We start from the raw sequence: 18,620 nt of genomic DNA on the forward strand, positions 1-18,620 counted from the left end.
CTCTTCCACCCCCACAGCGGGGCGCAGGTGTCCGCGGCGTCCCGCGCGTCCCCATCCCTCGCCGCCTTGGCCGCGGCCCCAGCTCCCTACTGCTGTCCGCCCCGCGTCCTCCGCTAACCTCGGGTCTGGACTGGCGAACCGCGGGGCCGGAAAAATTTGAGTCACGGTGGGGGGGGAGCGGAGGAGGCGGGCCGTGACCCTGAACGGGGTGGGCTCTAGGACCCGCCTCGGGCTCCCAGCAGGGGGACCGCTGCGAGCCCGCGTCCCGCACGCACCGGCCCCACGGAGCGAGGCGCCGCGCTGCCGCTGCGCGCTGGGCGGCACCGCTGGGTGTCCGGGACCGTCGCGCTCGCAGCGACCCGCGCGCCTTCACCGCTGCGGCCGCCGCCGGTCGCTCCCCCCCCCCCCCCGCTCAGCACGATGCCCCGGGCGCCGCTCCTGCCGCTGCTGATGGCTGTCTCGGCGGCGGCGGCGGTGGTCGGCGAGCCCGGGCCGGCGCTGCCCCTTCCCACGGGGGACGCCACGCTGGCCATCGTCTTTGATGTCACCGGCTCCATGTGGGACGACCTGATGCAGGTGCTCGACGGCGCCTCACGCATCCTGGAGAGCAGCCTGAGCCGCCACAGCCAGGCCATCGCCAACTACGCGCTGGTGCCCTTCCACGACCCAGGTAGCGCCCCCGCGTCCCCCCCACCCTGGGCGCCCTGGCGTGGGGCGCTGACCCGCACCCCGCCGGCGATCGCGCCCCGGGGCGCGCCTGGAGGTCCGCACGCTGCTCCGCCGGGCGGGGCGCCTTCTCGACGCGTTCGTGCCAGCGGACAGGTCCGCACCTGGGGCAGCCGCCCCTTGCTTGCCCCGGGGAACCCGCTGTCTCCCTCTTCCGCGCCTCCGGAGCTGGCGGGGTGCCCAGGCGGGCTAGGGACAGAGGGCGGCGGGCACCGCGTTCAGATGCCGCGCAGCCACCTCTGTGTGTCGTAAGCAGGTGACCTCACCTTCCTGAGCCTAGCTTATGAAACCTCGTTTATGAAACCGGGTGAGAAACTGTCCCCAACACTTGCTGAGACGCATTCGTGCTCAGGGCCTGGCACGCGATCAGCTTTTGCGTTTTTACTTTTTGTTAATTCTTAGACTTTGCTCCCAGCACGGGCTTCCGAGGCCAAAAGAGCCCCCAAAGGCAGGCCGACCCACCCCTGCCTCGTTTTAGCCCGACCTGTTTTCCCTAGGAAAACTGCAGCTCGTCCAGGTCGCCTCCACCTCCCCGATTCTCCCGGCCAGGTCCCCGCCCCTGCGCGCAGCACCTTGTCCCCTTGCAGTCACTTGAGTTTCAACTCAGTGTTAGGGGCATGGCCTTGAAAGGCTCCCTGGGAGACCCCACTGTGGAGAGGGAGCTTCAAGGGAACAGCCGCTGAGTAATGCCGCAGACCTCCGACCTTCTGAGTAGTGGGTCTGCTTTTCCACCAATAGTTTTTGATGAAAAATTTCAGACTTCCAGCAAAATGGGGGGAGGCGGGGAGTTCATTGAACACCTGTCTTCCCCCCACCCAGATCCTATGATTAATATTTTACCGTTTGCTTTATCACACGTCTCTCCATCTAGCTGCTCTCTATCCAGAACCATAGCTTTATAAGGCCAAAAAATAAAAATGGCAGATTCCTTCAGAATGGTACTACAGAGCTCCTCAGGCTGAGAAAATTCGCAGTGACCCAAGGCTATATGAGATCATAAGCCTTTTTAGAAGAAGTTGCCTTTATTAATCACAACAGCGTTACAGAGTTTTGCAAAATGGGCAGCAGTGGGTGTGACTTAATCTAGTACAGTCCTCAGGCTGGGTTTGGAGGTCCTTCTGCTTCCAGGAGTTCTGGGTTCTTTCTTTTTTTTTTTTTTTTTTTTTTTAAAGATTTTATTTATTTATTTGACAGAGAGAAAGAGAGCACAAGTAGGCAGAGTGGCAGGCAGAGGGAGAGGGAGAAGCAGGCTCTCCGCTGAGCAGGGAGTCGGACGCGGGGCTCGATCCCAGGACCCCAGGATCATGACCTGAGCCGAAGGCAGCCGCTTAACGACTGAGCCACCCAGGCGCCCCAGGAGTTCTGGGTTCTGTAGGGCTCTGCTGCTCAAAGCCCAGAGGCTGGGGAGGGGGGGCGGGGTGGGGTCTAGAAGAATATTTCTGGGAACAAAAGGATAGCTCCCATCTCCCAGTTGGAGGCAACAAGGTTGGGGGAATTGTGAAGCCGAGGGGTGTGGGGTGTGTCCTGGGGCTTCACCTCAGACACAGGTCACCCTCCATCCCCCCAGTGCTTTTTCGCTTTCTGGATCATTCTTGGGCTTCCAAAGACATCACACTGAAAGAGCTGAGAGATCATCCAATCCACCCCTTTCTCTTACAGATGGAGAAACTGAGGCTCAGGACACGGATGGGGCTTACCCAGAGCCACCTGCCAGGATGATGTCATTTCTGATTCATAACCCACATTTGTCTCCAAAATGCTTGGCTGCAGTTGCAGGGCAGGAGAGCAGCCTGCTGGAGCCAGATTTAGTGTCCTGGGGCCCGGGCTGGGGCTCCTGAGGGTTGTTGCCCCTGCCCCCCCTCTAACTGCGGGCTTCTTGAAGCCCGCCTCCCACCCCCCAGCCTTTCCTCCCCTCCCCCTCTCTGGATGCTGAGCAGGTGCGCGACGCTCTGACCTTCACTGCATCCTCTATGAGACAAAGTCGCCAGTCCTCCTGCCCTGTTCCCCAAACCATCCAGGTCCAAGTGCGGAGGGGCATCTCCGTGTTTAGTGAGCTGGTTCTGTGTGCACAGCCTCTGTGAGACTCCCAGTGTGAAGGGGAGCAGGCTTCCTTGTAAGGAGCAGGCATCCCGCTGGGGACAGGCCAGGTGGAGAGTAGAACGTGTCCCAGCTCCGGTACCAGCTCCTGACTATGGGTCAGCAAGGGAGGGTACTGACCAGAGGCTCTCCGAGGAGGAAGCAGGGTTGGAGCAGGGCTCGAACACGAATGAATGTGTATCAGCTTTTGACTATCTGCCTGGCCGATGCTGGGTGCTGACAATGCAGTGGGGGTGACGGGCTCCCTGAGCACATGGAGCTTGCTGGGGAGTGGCTGACAAGTAGGGACAGGTGTTGGGGGGAGCGTAGGAGGAGTGCAATGGGAAGGTGGGAAAGGCGGGAAAGGCAAGATTGGTCCGGGCTCTGACTTCGGGATTCGGGGGTTTGGAGCACTTAGATTTCCTTCTATGGGCTGCGAGCAACCACTGAGGGTTTCTGAGCAGGGATTGGACTGTGGTTTAGCTTTGGCTGTCTTTTGAATCGGCCAGTGGAATTCCCTTTGGTGGAAGAGGCGCTTCAGAAACAGGGGTTTTAGCTGACTGTTGAGGCCCCCAAGGCTGCAGGCGTAGAGGGCTTTCTTAAAGGAAACCCCCATCCTAAACCCCCGAGGACCTGTCTTCACGGGGGTGGGGGCGGTGGGGGGAGGAGGGGGTAGACTATCAGTGGCTCTGGACTGCAAGTGTTTGGAGAGAAACCAGGACCCGTGCTTTGGAAATATTCTTAAAGTTTTTAAATGAAAAAAATGGTATGTTCCCAAACTAGAAAGTTAGCATTTTGTTAATGGTTTCATTTTGGCAGAAAATGTAGCCGATTTTCAGGTTTTCATTATTAAAATGTTGCAAAGAAACACTCTCATGTGCAAATCTTTCTATCTCTGATTGGTTTTTCTGCAGGGTTAAGCTTCTCGAAGTGGAATTCCTAGGCCATTTTTTTTTTTTTTGAAATTAAATCATCTTTATTGCTAAAAGTTAATTGACGAGTGTTAAAGAGAAAAATTCACTATTAACTATTAAAGAGCTGGAAGCTTGGTATATATAATTTAGGAATTGCTACTACTCACATAACTGTTCAGCTTTATGTGAAGGTTAACAGAAGGAGGGTTCTTGGCCATTTTTAACACACTGAATGGGTGGGCAACTCTTCAATTTGTTTTCCAAAATGTTTCAGGAGTTTAAACTTCTACCAGAAGCTTCTGAGGGGCCAGTTTCAGAGTAGCCACCCCCAACACTGGGAATTTAAGATAAAAACATTTTTTTCTCCCTAATTCAAAAGTTGGGAAAATATTTTAATTTCTAGTGAGGTTCAGTGCATTTTCAAATGTTCACTAGATTTTTTTGGGTGTGAATTTCTTCTTTTGCACATTGGTGGTGCCTTTACTTGTTTTCCCGTTGGGGTTTTAGTAGTTTTCTTATCAGTCAGTATGAGGACTTTAATATTGAAGATATTAACTGTTTTTTGTTATGGGGTTAGTGTTTTTCCTGATTGTTTGCCTTTTAGTATTGCTTGTGATTCCCAGTGGTCTGACATTATTTATTTATTTTCCCCTGGTGGTCTGAAATTTTAAATGTTTATATAGCAAAATCTATGGACTTTTTCCCCTTGTAATTTCTTTTTTTCTTTTTTTTTAGATTTTTTATTTATTTATTTGAGAGAGAATGAGATAGAGAGAGAGCATGAGAGGGGGGAGGGTCAGAGGGAGAAGCAGACTCCCCGCTGAGCAGGGAGCCCGATGCGGGACTCGATCCCGGGACTCCAGGATCATGACCCGAGCCGAAGGCAGTCGCTTAACCAACTGAGCCACCCAGGTGCCCTCCCCTTGTAATTTCTTCACCTACATGCTTAGAAGGATTTTTTTCCCCCATCACAAAATCAGTTAGGTACATGTTCTAGATTTTTTCACCGGTTTTCTCCTTATATTTAAATCTTTAACCCGGAGTTTTTTAAAAAGTTGGTGTAAAAAATAATCTAATGTAATTCTTCCAGAATGGGATAATCGTTCAGGTACATTTTATCAAACAATCCTCTTTTTTTTTTTTTTCCATTTATTTGGATCCTGCCTTTATCCCAAATTACTTTATCTATTAAGAATTTATCTGGGCTTTCCATTCTGTTTTGTTATATGGCAAATCTTGTGCCAAGAGCATATTATATTCATTATTTGGTTTTACAATATGTACTAATAAGGTAAACTCTTCCTCATATCCTTTTTTCTTTAAACAAATTTTTTTCGGGGCGCCTGGGTGGCTCGGTCATTTGAGCGTCTGCCTTCGGCTTGGGTCGTGGTCCCGGGGTCCTGGGATCGAGCCCTGCTTCGGGTTCCCTGCTCAGCAGAGGGCCTGTTTCTCCCTCTCCCTCTGCTGCTCCCCCTGCTTGTGTGCTCGTACTCTCTCTCTGTCAAATAAATGGACAGAATCTTAAAAAAAAAATAAACCATCATTTCTTTGAAGAAAAAATTTTTTTCCCTCAGGGGCGTCTGGGTGACTTAGTAGGTTAAACTTCTGACTCTTGATCTCAGCTCAGGTCTTGATCTCAGGGTCGTGAGTTCAAGCCCATTTTGGGCTCCGTGAGCTTACTTAAAAAAAAAAAAAAGATAAATAAATAAATCTTTTTTTTTCTTTTTTAATTTTCCCCCAGCTTTACTGTAATGTAATTGACACAGAATATTGGGTTAGTTTAAGGTGCGCCACATGTTGATTTGATACATTTATATATTGCAAAATGATTAGCTAACATCTCTTCTGTGTCACTTAATTACCATTTTTTGTGGTGAGAACATTTAATACCTAGTCTTTGACAATATTCAAATATATGATCCAGTATTAGCTATAATCACCACGCGGTACATTAGATCTCCAGAATTCATTTACCTTCCAACTAGAAGTTTTTATCCCACTTCTCCCATCCCCCAGTCCCTGGAATCTACTAATCTACTCTCTGTTTCTGAGTTTGGCTTTTTTAGATCCCAGATGTAAGTGAGATCATACAGTATTTGTCTTTCTCTGTCTGACTTATTTCACTTAGCATAATGCCCTCAAGGGTCCCTCCATGCTATTGCAAATGGCAGGATTTCCTTTCTATGGCTGGATAATATTCCAGTATTCCATAATATTCCATTCCATGTGTATATGTACCACATCTTTATCCATTCATCGGTTCATGGTTTAAAAAAACTTTTAGGGGCACCTGGCTGGCTCAGTCGGTGGAGTGTGTGACTCTTGATCTCGGGGTTGTGAGTTCAAACCCCACATTGGGTATAGAGATCACTTAAGAAAAATAAAAAATCTTAAAGAATTATTTTAATAAGCTTAACTTTAGCACAGTTCTATTTTAGATGTACAGATTTATTGCAAAGATTGTACAGAAATTCCCATATACCCAACACCTAGTTTTCCCTGTTATTAACATCTTACCTTACTGTAGTACATTTATCACAATTAACCAACTAATATTGATGTTATTATTAACTAATGTCCATTCTTTATTCAGATTTCCTCAGTTTTTCCTTAATGTCCTTTTCCTGAGCGCATCCAGGATCCTACATTACATTCAGTTGCCATGTCCCCTTAGGCTCCTTTGGTTGTGACCATTCCTCAGACCTTGTTCTTGATGACCTGGACAGTTTTGATGAGAATCACTCAGATGTTTTGTCCCTTCATCATGATTTGTCCCGTGTTTTTCTCCAATTAGACCAGGTGACAGGAGAGGAAGACCACAGAGGAGCAATGCTGTTCTCATTATGTTCTGTCAAGGGTACATACTACCCATATGACGGGTCACGGTTGATGTTGACCTTGATCACACGGCTGAGGTTGTCAGTTGTCGTCGCCATGGTGAAGTTCCTCTTCTCTTTCTCCATTTCCAAACTGTCCTCTTTTTTTTTTTTTTTTTAAGATTGTATTTATTTATTTGAGAGAGAGAGAGACAAAGAGAGTGCAAGCAGGGGGAGGGGCAGAGGGAGAGGAAGAAGCAGACTCCCCCCTGAGCAGGGAGCCCTACTCGGGGCTGGAGCCCTACTCAGGGCTCGATCCCAGGATCCCGAGATCATGACCTGAGCCGAAGGCAGATGTTTAACCGACCGAGCCACCCAGGCGACCCCATACTGTCCTCTTGGGAAGAAAGTCACTATGTGCGGCTCATACTTAAGAAGTGGACATTGTGCTCCACCTTATTGAGGGTGGAGAATTGGCGTAAATCATTTGGGATTTTTAAGATTTTATTTATTTATTTAACAGAGAGAGAGAGACAGTGAGAGGGGGAACACAAGCAGGGGGAGTGGGAGAGGGAGATGCAGGCTTCCCGCCGAGCAGGGAGCCTGACGTGGGGCTCGATCCCAGGCCCCTGGGATCATGACCTGAGCCGAAGGCAGACGCTTAATGACTGAGCCACCCAGGCGCCCCTGTACTCTGGATTATAACCCAATACTACTAACCAATACTACTTTATTTTGTTGCTCAGTTTTTTGGTCATTGGACGTTCTTTCTGTTGGCTTCTGTGTGCCTTTGACACGCTCCCATTATGTGTGTGTGTTTTAAAGCACTGTCTTACTTCCTGGTACTGTAAGGTGTTCAAGACTCATCTTACATATTTCTTGCCCCAATCCTAGATCTAGCAATTTATCCAAGAATCCCTGGCTCCTTTTATTGAAAAATGGTACTAGGAAGTAGGATGTGAGTGCTAGGTGTACTGGGGAGTCACTGCTTCTAGACCCTTAGCTGACAGACCAAGGAAGGGATGCCGTATAGGTAACTTGTGTATATAACTGTATCTATAAGTATCTCTATATGTTGCCGTCTGTGTCTATATTAAGCTGGATGTGAGTTCGGACTGATGTCTCCAACTCAGATTTTATTACCATGTAGATCATTCCAGTCTCCTCCCCTTGCTTATCTATGACCTCCCACTTCAACAGTGACAAACCTGCTCCCACCACCCACCATCCACCATGTGTTTACTTAATGGTTCCGGTCCAGTATATGGAGAAGTGGTTTTAGCATTAACTCGTACCCCATGAGAAACAACTAGAGTCCCTTCTTTTGCCTTACAGACTGTTTTATTTGCAGAGTGACTTAGGCCAGTCCCTTGTTTGTAATCTTTTGATTCATCTTCTTTATTTTCAAAATATTCTTGAACATGTATTCTTTCAGATGACAAACAGAAAAACTTAGTCAACTTCCCCCCAGAAATTCCTACTGTGATTTTGCTTGGAATTGTGTGAAATCTCGATTTGGGGAAAATTGTCATGAAAAAAAAATTCAGTTGTTTCCATCTAGGACGCATGCCTCTTCCTTTGTTCGCATATTTATTTCCTTTCGTAAAGATTTATAATTTTTTTCTTATAGGTTCCACCCATTTCTTTTAAAGATCATTTCTAAGTATTTTGTTTTTTTGTTACTATTTTGACTAGGAAATTTTTTCCGTTACATTTTTTGCAAATGAGTATTGTTGGTATGTTGGAAGGCAATTCATTTTCATATATTTATTCTGTTTCCAACGTTCTTACTGAAGTTTTTTTTTTTTTTTAACTACTTCTAATTTTTTTTTTTTCAATTTTTTGGGTAATGGCTTGAGTTTCCTAGGCTGGCAACCGTAGCCTGTCCAAATCATAATATTGTCTCACTTTTCCAATCACATATTTCACTTGTTTGAAATGTTTTGTGTTATTTATCAGCCAGAACTTTCAGAACAATGAGAAATACACAAACCATGGCTGTGGTCATTGCTTCTGATCATGTACTGCTGTGTGATGTTGGCTCTCGGTTTGAGGTTTTCTTCAACAAGTGAACGAAGATGATGCTTTCATTCCTAGTTTACTAAGGGTAAAACAAAAAACAAAACAAAACAAAACAAAACTACAACACCCAAAAACAAAACAAGACAAAACAAAACCTGAACAGGGAGGGGCGCTGGATTTTAGCCAGTGGCTTTCTGGCTTTGTTGAGATACTTGTAAGCTCTTTCTCCTGTTGACCTATTGATGGGATTCCTTAATTTTTAACGACTTCCACATTCCTTGTATAAGCCCTGCTTGGTCACGGATGATTCTTTCTTATCCAGCTGGATCCCATTGGCCAGTGTTTTATTTGGGGAGCTTTGCGTTTTGTTTCAGCGTGTCAGATCAGTAAGGGACATTCTCTCTGTGTGCCCTTTGTTGAGTGTTGGCATCAGGGCTTAGTTAGCTCTTTCAGTTAACAACTTAAATTATTAAGTTTTCTCCCCAAGTTGCGGAAGTTTTTTTTTTAAGTTTATTGATTGACTTTTTTAGTCATCTCTCCACCCAACGTGGGGCTCGAACTCATGACCCTGAGATCAAGAGCCGCACACTCCATCGACTGAGCCAGCCAGGCCCCAAATTGTAAAATTAATATGCGCTTGTAAAATATTCTAATAATATGACTCTCAAGGGATGCAAACACTATTAATCATTTTACATCCTTCCAGACGGTGTGTGTGTAATTGTGTGTATACTTAATTTTTTATTAAAAAAAATGGAATTATGCAACACATACTGTTTTGCAACTTGCTTGTCTTCCCTATGCGATACACCAGATATTTTTCCATGTTAGGAAATATCAATCCACCTCATTGTTATTAATGACTACATAAGATGTGACAGAAGGGACGTTCATTTATCTTAATCCTATCTTGATTTATCCAGCCATTCCCATATTGTGGGAAATAGATGGCTTTTAGTTTCTTTCTTTTTTTATTTTTAAGATTTTATTTATTTATTTGAGAGCGAGAGAGAGAGAGAAAGCAGGAGTAGGGGCAGAGGCAGAGGGAGAAGCAGACTCCCTACCAAGCAGGGAGCCTGACACGGGGCTCCATCCCAGGACCTGGGATCATGACCTGAGCCGAAGGCAGACGCTTAACCATCTGAGCCGATCCAGGTGCCCTGCTTTCAGTTTCTTGACAACAAACATGTACACATTCGCAGACATATCTGTATGGTAGATTCCCAGAAATGCAGTTGCTTTGTTAAAGCATATGAGCATTTTAAATTTTGATAGCTATCACTAACCTGTCCTCCAAAAACGCTGTACCATCCTGACATCCTACCAGCAGAGTATGAGACTGCGTTTCTCCCCCACCCCACACCTTACTGGCGTCTGGGGACATCATTCTTCTCTTTTTCACTAATTTGCTAGGTGTGAAATTGTGTCCCATTTTAATTTGCCTATGATTGATTGTTAGTGAGTTTGAGCATCTTCTCTGGGTCGCCAGGTGCACCATCAGCTTGCCTCGGGGAGGAGGAGTGTTAGGCGGTCAGGGGCGAGGATGCAGGCAGGCCAATGTGTTCAGCTCACAGCGTGGCCTGTGAGCTGGGGCGGCTCGGCCTCTGGCTGCAGATTGTGTGTGTGTGTGGGTGTGGGTGTGTGGGGGTGTGTGTGTGTCTACTGTCATCCCGGAGCAACGTTGCTATTAACCAACTGCTCATCATGAAATAGATCTGATTGGTTCTTGCTCCGAGGGGTGAGTCCAACCCTGTGGCCTGGCCCCTGTGCTTCTCTCCTTGGAGGCTGGGGGTTCTGAGCTGCCCGCGAGCTGTAAGCTGGATTAGGCGCATTCCTGTCGTCGATGGTACCTAATCCAAGGGCAGTGTTCCTGCCTGGGCTTTCCAGGCATGAGTCTGTGCAGGGCAGAGGTGTGAACAGAAAGACAGGTTGGGGATGCCTTTGAGAGAGGAGTGGCAAGGTAAGGATGTAGTGGGTCTGAGGGCAGGAGTCTGCCTGAAGGGGCTGGGGTGGGCTGGGTGCATTAGTCTGGTCCCCAGGGATCCCTGACAGACCCATTATTCACTCGCTCAATAGGTGATTCTCGAAGGATGACCACGGGCCAGGCAGGTGCCAGCTTGCCCTGCCACCTTCAGTCCAGCCCGGCCCACAGCAAAGGGCCAAGTTCATTAGCCACAGTGTGGTCCCTTGTACAAAGAGGTCCTGGCTGCTCTGAGAAGTGGGGATACAGGAGTGATGTTCCAGCTGAGGTGGAGAGAAGCTGGGTGGGTAGGGGAAGAGCACTCCAGGTTGAGGGAACAGCAGAGACAATGGCTCTGAGGCTGCCAGGAATGTGGATGTGAACCCCTCCTTGAAGACAGCAGGGATTGGCTGATGTGGACACTCCGGGCAGGGCCTGGATCCATTGGGTGTTCAGGGCGAGGGGCCCTCCTGAGGAGGCCTTCAGGAGCGTCGGGTTCTAGACTCCTGGACACGAAAGAGGAGGTGGAGGAAGGTTCTGGGGCCATTTTGGTTCTTTGGACAGAGTCACTTGCCTAGCTGCTTCCTGCCCCACCATGTCTGTCCTTTGTGGGTATTTTCAAGGGAATCACAGTCACCCAGCCCCAAGCTCAGGAACTGTTGGAATTCTAGCAGGCTAGAGTTCGTTTTCTCTAGCCCCTGCCTTAGAAATGGGAAGACTGTGTCCCAGAGAGGGGACGCAACCTGCCTATGATCATGGCAGACTGTGGGACCCTGCCTGGGGGGACTGCAGCTGGAGGAGGGGGGCAGGTGTGAATCCAGAATTGGCACCAGGATTCAAGCCCTGCTTTCAAGGAGGAGAGGGGAAGGGCAGACCCTGGGAAGAGTCCATGACATGAGGTCTTTCTGAGGCTGGACCTCTGGCACCTCGCTGTGGTCCTGACCAACTACACTGGGGCACAGGATTCTGGGTAAGGGGCATCACCTGGGTGAGGAGCTGGGTGCGATCCTGTGCGTGATCCTCCCATGTCCCAGAAGCTCCACACCCTCCTCTGGTGGAGCGGAAAAAATGTGCCTGAGGAGAGATGGTTCCGGGCCAGGCTTCTGGGGCTCAGATGCTCAAGGGCAGCACAAGTGGGGCCAAGGTCATGGGTTTAATGATTTCTGCAGCCGGCCGGCGGGCCCTGCTCAGAGGGACTGCACGCCACATCTGCCCAGCTGTTTGGCAAGTGCCCACCTTCAGTCACGAGCCTCTCTCCCCCTCCAGGAACAAGAATGAGGGACTAGGGAACAAGGGAATGAGTTCTGAGTATCTGCAGCTTGGCAGCGGCTGAGATCTTGAACGTGTGGTGAGACGGATCAGCTTTGAATCCCACCTCCACGTCTTCCGCATTGTAAGACCTTGGGCAGGTCACTTCACCTCCCTGGGCCTCAAATTCTCATCTGTGAAATGGGGATAATAAATAGTCGACTTCTCTGGTTGCTGTTTTTTTTTTTTTTCTAAGTGAATGTGTGCCAAGTGCATCGAACAGCACCAAGTATTAAAACAGTTAATCATATTAAAATATTAAACTGCCATCACCATCACCACCGTGGTTTTTGGAGACAGGAAAGCCGGTGGCAAAGGGTACAGGCTTTGGAGCCAAGCAAGTGGATTTGATATTGTTCTAGGTTGAGCAGTGTCCTCATGAAATTCGTGTCCTTCCTAGAATTTCAGAATATGCATAACCTTATTTGGAAATAGGATCACTGAAGATGTAATTCATTAGGATGAGCTCATACTGGAGTAGAGTGGGCCCTTCATCCCATATGACTGGTGCTCTCATCGGAAGGAGGGATGCAGGGCCAGCACAGGGAGAAGGCCCTGCGATAACGGGGGCAGAACTGGAGTGCTTATGTGTTTACAAGTCAAGGAACGCCAAGGGTTGCTGCTATTTGCCTTCAGAGAGAGCGTGGCCCTGCTGATACCCTGACTGTGGGCTGCTAGCCTCAAGAACTGCAAGAAGGGAAATTTCTGTTGTATAAAGCCACCCAATTCATGGTATTTTATTACGGTGGCCCCAGGAAACCAGGACAGACATTAACTACACTTACTAGCTCTTTGACCTACACTAAGGGCATTGTTTTCTCTCTAAGCCTTGGTATTCTCAGTCGTAACAGGGAGATGAAAAAAAAAATAGAAATGAGCTCAAGCTTATAAAATAATAAGTGCTCAAGGCATAGAAACTGCTGTGACCATCACCACCACCACCACCATCAACATCAGCCTCACCACCATCATCACCCTCATCAACATCACCACCACCACCATCACCACCCTCATCAACATCACCACCACCACCATCATCAACATCAATGTCAACATCACCACCACCAACACCATCATCATCAACATCACCACCACCATTATCATGAACATCATCACCACCACCAACACCATCATCATCAACATCACCACCACCATTATCATGAACATCACCACCACCATCATCAACATCACCATCACCACCACCACCACCACCACCACCATCATCAGTCATGCAGCATACTAAGATGTAAGGTGATCAGAGCTTTTTGTCCAGAGCCAGCCCTGCCTGGACTGGGTGAAAGAAGGAGATTGGGAGGGTCTCAAATGACCCCTTTCAGTGGGTAAACTCACATGGGAATGTGTCAGGTGTCCTACCCTCTCCTGCCCTGACCAGGCACCTCACTCTGTCCTGCTGGAAGATGGGTCTTGAAATGGGCATCCTGCTGAGAGCACCCTGTCCTGGTGGGGTTTCAGGATGGTGAGTGACAATGTGCAGCGGGTCCCAGGAATGACAGAGGAAGCTGTGGGCCGGTGTTAATTAATGACAAGAAGGCATCCATCTCTGGCTTGCTGCCTGTAGCTGTGGATGGGCAGGTGGCTGGGAGAACAGGTGGCAAGGAGACCTCCATACCCCCAGCCCCTTTGCATCTTGGGAGCCAGTCCTGCCCTGGAATGATGGACCAGTCATCAGTAACACCCCGTACCTGGAACTGGCTTGGGGATGATCTATTCAGCAAAAGGAAGAAATCCCAGATTCCTCTGTGTGTGTGTGTGTGTGTGTGTGTGTGTGTGTAAGTGTGTACTCTCAGAAGTTGAGGCAGGCATTTAAAAAACCCTTGCCTTCAGTCTTTGCTGGGGCCTTGCCCTCTGTCTTGAGAGCAATCACGGACACCCTTGTCCATCTGGCCAGCCCTTCCTCCATATGACTAACTCCTCTGCGTGCCCCAAATAATCACATTAGTTTCCTGCTTCGCTTTGTATCTGTTTCTCTGAGAGATGGGCAGCAGCGTGTTGTAGTGGGAGGGCCTGGGGACCGGCTGGGCTTGGCATTCAGCGCATGCTTGCTGAGTGTTGACTGTATGCTTAGTGTTGTTCTGGGACAGGTTATAGAGATAAATGAAGCTTTGTCCTGACCTGGAGCTGCTCAGGCAATATGGAATTCAAATGTATTTATTCAGTCACTCATTGGAACTGCATTTATTGAGCGCTTACCATATACCAGGCTGAAATTGGCCCGAGGCCTACAATGGTGAACAGGAGAAGGGGTCACTGTCTATATGATATATCCAGGTAACTCTTGCACCAGATCTTCCCAGCTGACCTTGAAGGACTTCCTTCTCCTCTCGGGGCTTCAGTTTCTCCATCTTTAAAAAGGTGGGGTCTTTGGATCTCTTTATCTTCAGCTTTGTTATGTTTGGCACATAGGTTTGTAGTCTGAATTGGTTTTTCCCAAGTCCATTCTTTTTTTTTTTTTTTTTAAAGATTTTTATTTATTTATTTGACAGAGAGAGAGATAGTGAGAGCAGGAACACAAGCAGGGGGAGTGGGAGAGGGAGAAGCAGGCTTCCCGCGGAGCAGGGAGCCCGATGCGGGGCTCGATCCCAGGCCCCTGGGATCATGACCTGAGCCGAAGGCAGACGCTTAAAGACTGAGCCACACAGGCACCCTCCCAAGTCCATTCTTGCCGGAGACAGGATGATGGAGTCTGTGGGAGGTAGAAGAAACGCCCCCCCCCAAAGATGTGCATGTCCTAATCCACAGAACCCGTAAATCTGTTACTGGACACAGCAGATGCTTCGCATGTGTGGTTAAGTTAGGGATCTTGAGATGGAGAGATTATCGTGGATTATCCGGATGGGCTCATAGTAATCATAAGCCTCCTTGTAAGAGGGAGCAGGGGGGTCAGAGTCCGAGGAGATGTGGCAGAGAAGCAGAGGGGATTGAGAGAGAGACTGGAAGATTCTCTGCTGCAAGCTTTGTAGATGGAGGAGGGCCACGATCCAAGGAGTGCGGGCGGCCTCTCAAAGATGGAAAAATCAAGGAAGCAAATTTTCCTGTAGAGCCTCCAGAAGGGACACACCCTTGCTGATGATACCTTGATTTGAGGGCTTCTGACCTCCAGAAATGATGTGTGTTATTTTAAGAGGCTGAGTTTGTAGTAATTTATGAAAGTGGAAATAGGAAACTAATACAGAGGCCAACCTTAAAATCCTTTCCAGGGCTTTCCAGCTCAGAGGATCCTCTCTGGCTCCTGAAATGTTCCAAGTCTGTGTTTTAGCCATATAGTCCCTGGCCCTCAGCATGAGCTGGCTGGGTGCTTGGAACATAAGGAGGTTGGATGAGGATGTCACTGAGCATGGCTGAGGGGTGTGGGGAGAATCAGGATGGGCGATTTCCTGGGAGAATCTTCCTCTCTCCCAGAGGGCAGACCCTCCTAGAACAGCCATGGCGGTGGAAGGCTAGACCTTAGATGGTCAGTTTGGCATCCTCCCTGCCCTCTACCACTGGGCCGCCCACTTTGGGTTTCTCAATCCAGTAAAATTGTTAAAAAAAAAAAAAACTAAAAGGAAAGAAAAACAGAAGGAATGGACATAGGTGACCAACATGTTATCTTACCAGGTAGAACCATGAACAGAATCAACTCCCCTGAACAATTATTGTCCCTCCACGAAAGACAGTAATCCTCACCGCCCGCCCGCCGCCCAGGGAGGAAGAGCATAGACTGCAGAATAAAGGGCTGCCCTTCCAACCGCTGCTTGATTTGTGATAACTGATGTCACCGACTTTATTGTTCTCACATTGCCGCAAATGGGAGAGAGGGTGGTCGGCTGAGCCCTGGTCCCGTGTTGGGAACCGAGGGTAGCTGAGGTCACTAGACCATGGGGGTTGGGGGCAGCCAGAGTCAGAGCTGGGCTCCCCCATGGCTTCCCTGGCTTCACAGACAATGAGCCATTGGTGTCCATTATCCATGTGAGCAAAACTGGGTGCAGGCCAGCTTCCCTAGCATTGGCAGGTAGACGGATGAGTGGCTGGCTCATCTGGAGGAGGGGAGGACAGTTATGAGGTTACTGAACTTGCTTCCAGAGTCTTTACAAACGTCCTGGCCTTTGACCCAGTAATTGTGCTCATGGGAGTATATGCCAAGGCATCCACTGAGCTGGTGCTTAAATGCTATGGATCTAGAGGTGTTCTTGGTAACACTGCTCATTATAAAAACTGGAAACAAAGCAATGTGGGATCAAGCACATCCACCCTTAGTCATTTATACAAAAGAAATACTTTGTAGCCATTAAAAATGATTTTGAAACTGAGCGTTTAGCCTTCTGGAAAATTGCTCAAAATATGTTATTCGGTAAAAAGAATTATGTTAAAAATAGTATGTTATTTGTACTTCAGTAGAAATTCTGTGTAAAATAGTATGCATGAGTGCAAGAGGCAGGTTTACAAATATGCATGAAAGTGTTGAAGGTTATGTATAAAAATCAGAATGACTATCTCTGGTTGGTAGAATTCCCTTCTCTTTCTGTGTCAGGAATTTCTATACATAGTTCACAGGGAGCTGTTCTCCAGAGCTCGGTTTCTGGAGTTGTACGGACCTAGGCTCATCCCAGCCCTGCCACTTACTGGCTGTGTGTCTTTGGGCAAGTCACTTAACCTCTCTAGTCTTCCATGTTCTCCTCTGTAAAATGTGGGTGAGACTGAGACCGACCTGGTGCCAGGGAGGATTCAGCGAGCGAATGCTCGGGAAGCATCTCGGCACATGGACTGGGACTTAGTAAGTGCTTAGTAAATGTCAGTATCATTAGTGAACTTTTTTTTTTTTTAAATATCGACCATGTATTATCACGTAATAAAGAAAGAACCAATGTTGAATAAAATTATTGCTTTTCTCCGTCAAACTGGAGTTTGAGGACCTCATGCTGGAGCATGAACAGCCACGTGGCCATGTTTGCTGAGCCTTTGCTGTGTACACGGGACCCATGCGGGGTCTGTCCCTCCCTGACCCCGCTGCGTTCTCACAGTGATGCTTCTCAGCTAGGAGAGATGGTGTTGTTCTGTGCCTCATTTTACAGATGGGGAAACTGAGCCTGGGGACAGTGAAGTAAGGTCTGAGAGGCCCCGTGGCTCAAGAATGGAGTCAGGATCCCAATCAGATCTGTCAGCAAAGGCTGAGGGTTTGGCTGAATCTATTACTGCAGAGTTCAGAAAGTGAGAGGCCGGGGAGAGGGGGGAGGCTTGGTAAACGCCTGAGCAGCTAAGGGAGGGGTGTTGGGCATGATGAATAATAAATTCAGAACACAGAGGCACGGGCTCCCAGGGGACGATTGGTTCCTAAAGTTGTTGGGCAGAAGAGCTGGTGTCCGCACCTCCTTGAGAATTGTGGATGAATGCTGGATAATTCCATGGGCTTCCTTCCCTAAGAAGGACCAAGGTCAGTTGACTAGTCGAAGAGTATGGGAATTTTTTTAGGGTGACTAGAATTTAGAATTCTTGAACTAAAAACAGTCCATTATTAGAGTTCACCAAGGACTCAGATGAAATATTTTCCTGAGAAATTTGATGTCCACGAACCTTGTAAAACCCCCTTAGTGCACACATCCACATGGGGAGTTGGGATCCTAGCCCTGTTTTCAGTGCCCTGATAGCCTTGTCTTATGCTAACTGTGACTCTCAATTAACAGCTATTAAAAAAATCTTTTTATCGGGGAACATTTCAAATATATACAAAGTCAGCACAGTAGTGTAATGAATCCCTACATCCCCATCACCAAATATCAAAACTGTTCTGCCGTTCTTGTTCATCTAGACCTCTTCTCACCCTCCACCCCCACTCAGTGATGATTGTTCTCCATAGCGCTGGCTTTAGGAGGTGAAATTTACATACATTGAAATGCACAAATCTTTGCTTTGCACTTTGGAGAAACCTTATTCCTGTGGAACCCACACTCTCATCACACTATAGAACATTTCTGCCTTCCCTGACAGCCCCTTTGTATCTCCCTAGCCCCCACACAACCTCTGTTCTGATTTTTTCCACCTTAGATTATTCCTTCCTGTTCCAGAACTTCTATAAATGGAACCATATAAATGTGCACTCTTTTGTGTCTGGCTTCTTTCGTGCGGCATGATATCTGTGAAATCCATCTGTGTGGTTTCCTGCACTGGTAGCTTGTTCTGCTTTCTTGCTGAGCAGTATTGGATTATATGAAGAGACCACAGTTTGTTTATCCGTTCATTGGTTGATGGACATTTGGCTGCCTTCCAGTTCTGGGCTATTATGAATATAACTGCTCTGAACAGTTGAGCACAAGTCTTGGTGTGGACATATGTTTTCATTTCTCTTGGGTAAATACCTAGGAGTGAAATGACTGGGTCTCATGGTATGTGCATGCTTAAGGCTTTAGAAAGTTCTGTTTATCTTCCAAAGTGGTTGAACCATTTTGCATTCCCACCAGCAGCGGACAGAAGTTAGAGTTGTCCCGTGTCTTCACCTACATTTGGTGTAGTCAACCTTTGCAATTTAACGCTGCTCTTTTTAAATGAGCTAATATATGGATGGAGTTTCTGGAAGGTTTTGTTCTTGTTGATCAGTCTGGTGTTGGACAGTTCTCTGTCTCTGTCTTTCCAGAATTCCTTTCCCACTGATGGTGGGGTGGGCAGAGTGGTACAGGGGAGGTTCCTAGGACAGCCATGTTCAGAAAAGATTGAGAACTGTGGTTTTGAGGAGGAACTGGGGGTTTGCCCTCTGTCTCACCTCTGTGCTCCCCTGGAGCTCTGGCCTGGCTTGGAGCAGGGCAG

General features: G+C 48.0%; 1 protein-coding gene across 1 annotated transcript in view; it reads left to right on the forward strand.

Moving 5' to 3' along the window:
- The first annotated feature begins 420 nt into the window (after positions 1-420).
- The window catches only part of HMCN2 (hemicentin 2), a 150,356-nt gene continuing 132,156 nt past the window's right edge, over positions 421-18,620 (forward strand). Inside the window, exon 1 of the mRNA XM_036117053.2 lies at positions 421-670. Coding sequence (XP_035972946.2) covers positions 421-670 — 250 coding nt within the window. The remainder of the gene's footprint in view (positions 671-18,620) is intronic.

This window comes from Halichoerus grypus, chromosome 14 (genome assembly GCF_964656455.1).
Source record: "Halichoerus grypus chromosome 14, mHalGry1.hap1.1, whole genome shotgun sequence".
In the NCBI taxonomy this organism is placed as follows: domain Eukaryota; kingdom Metazoa; phylum Chordata; class Mammalia; order Carnivora; family Phocidae; genus Halichoerus; species Halichoerus grypus.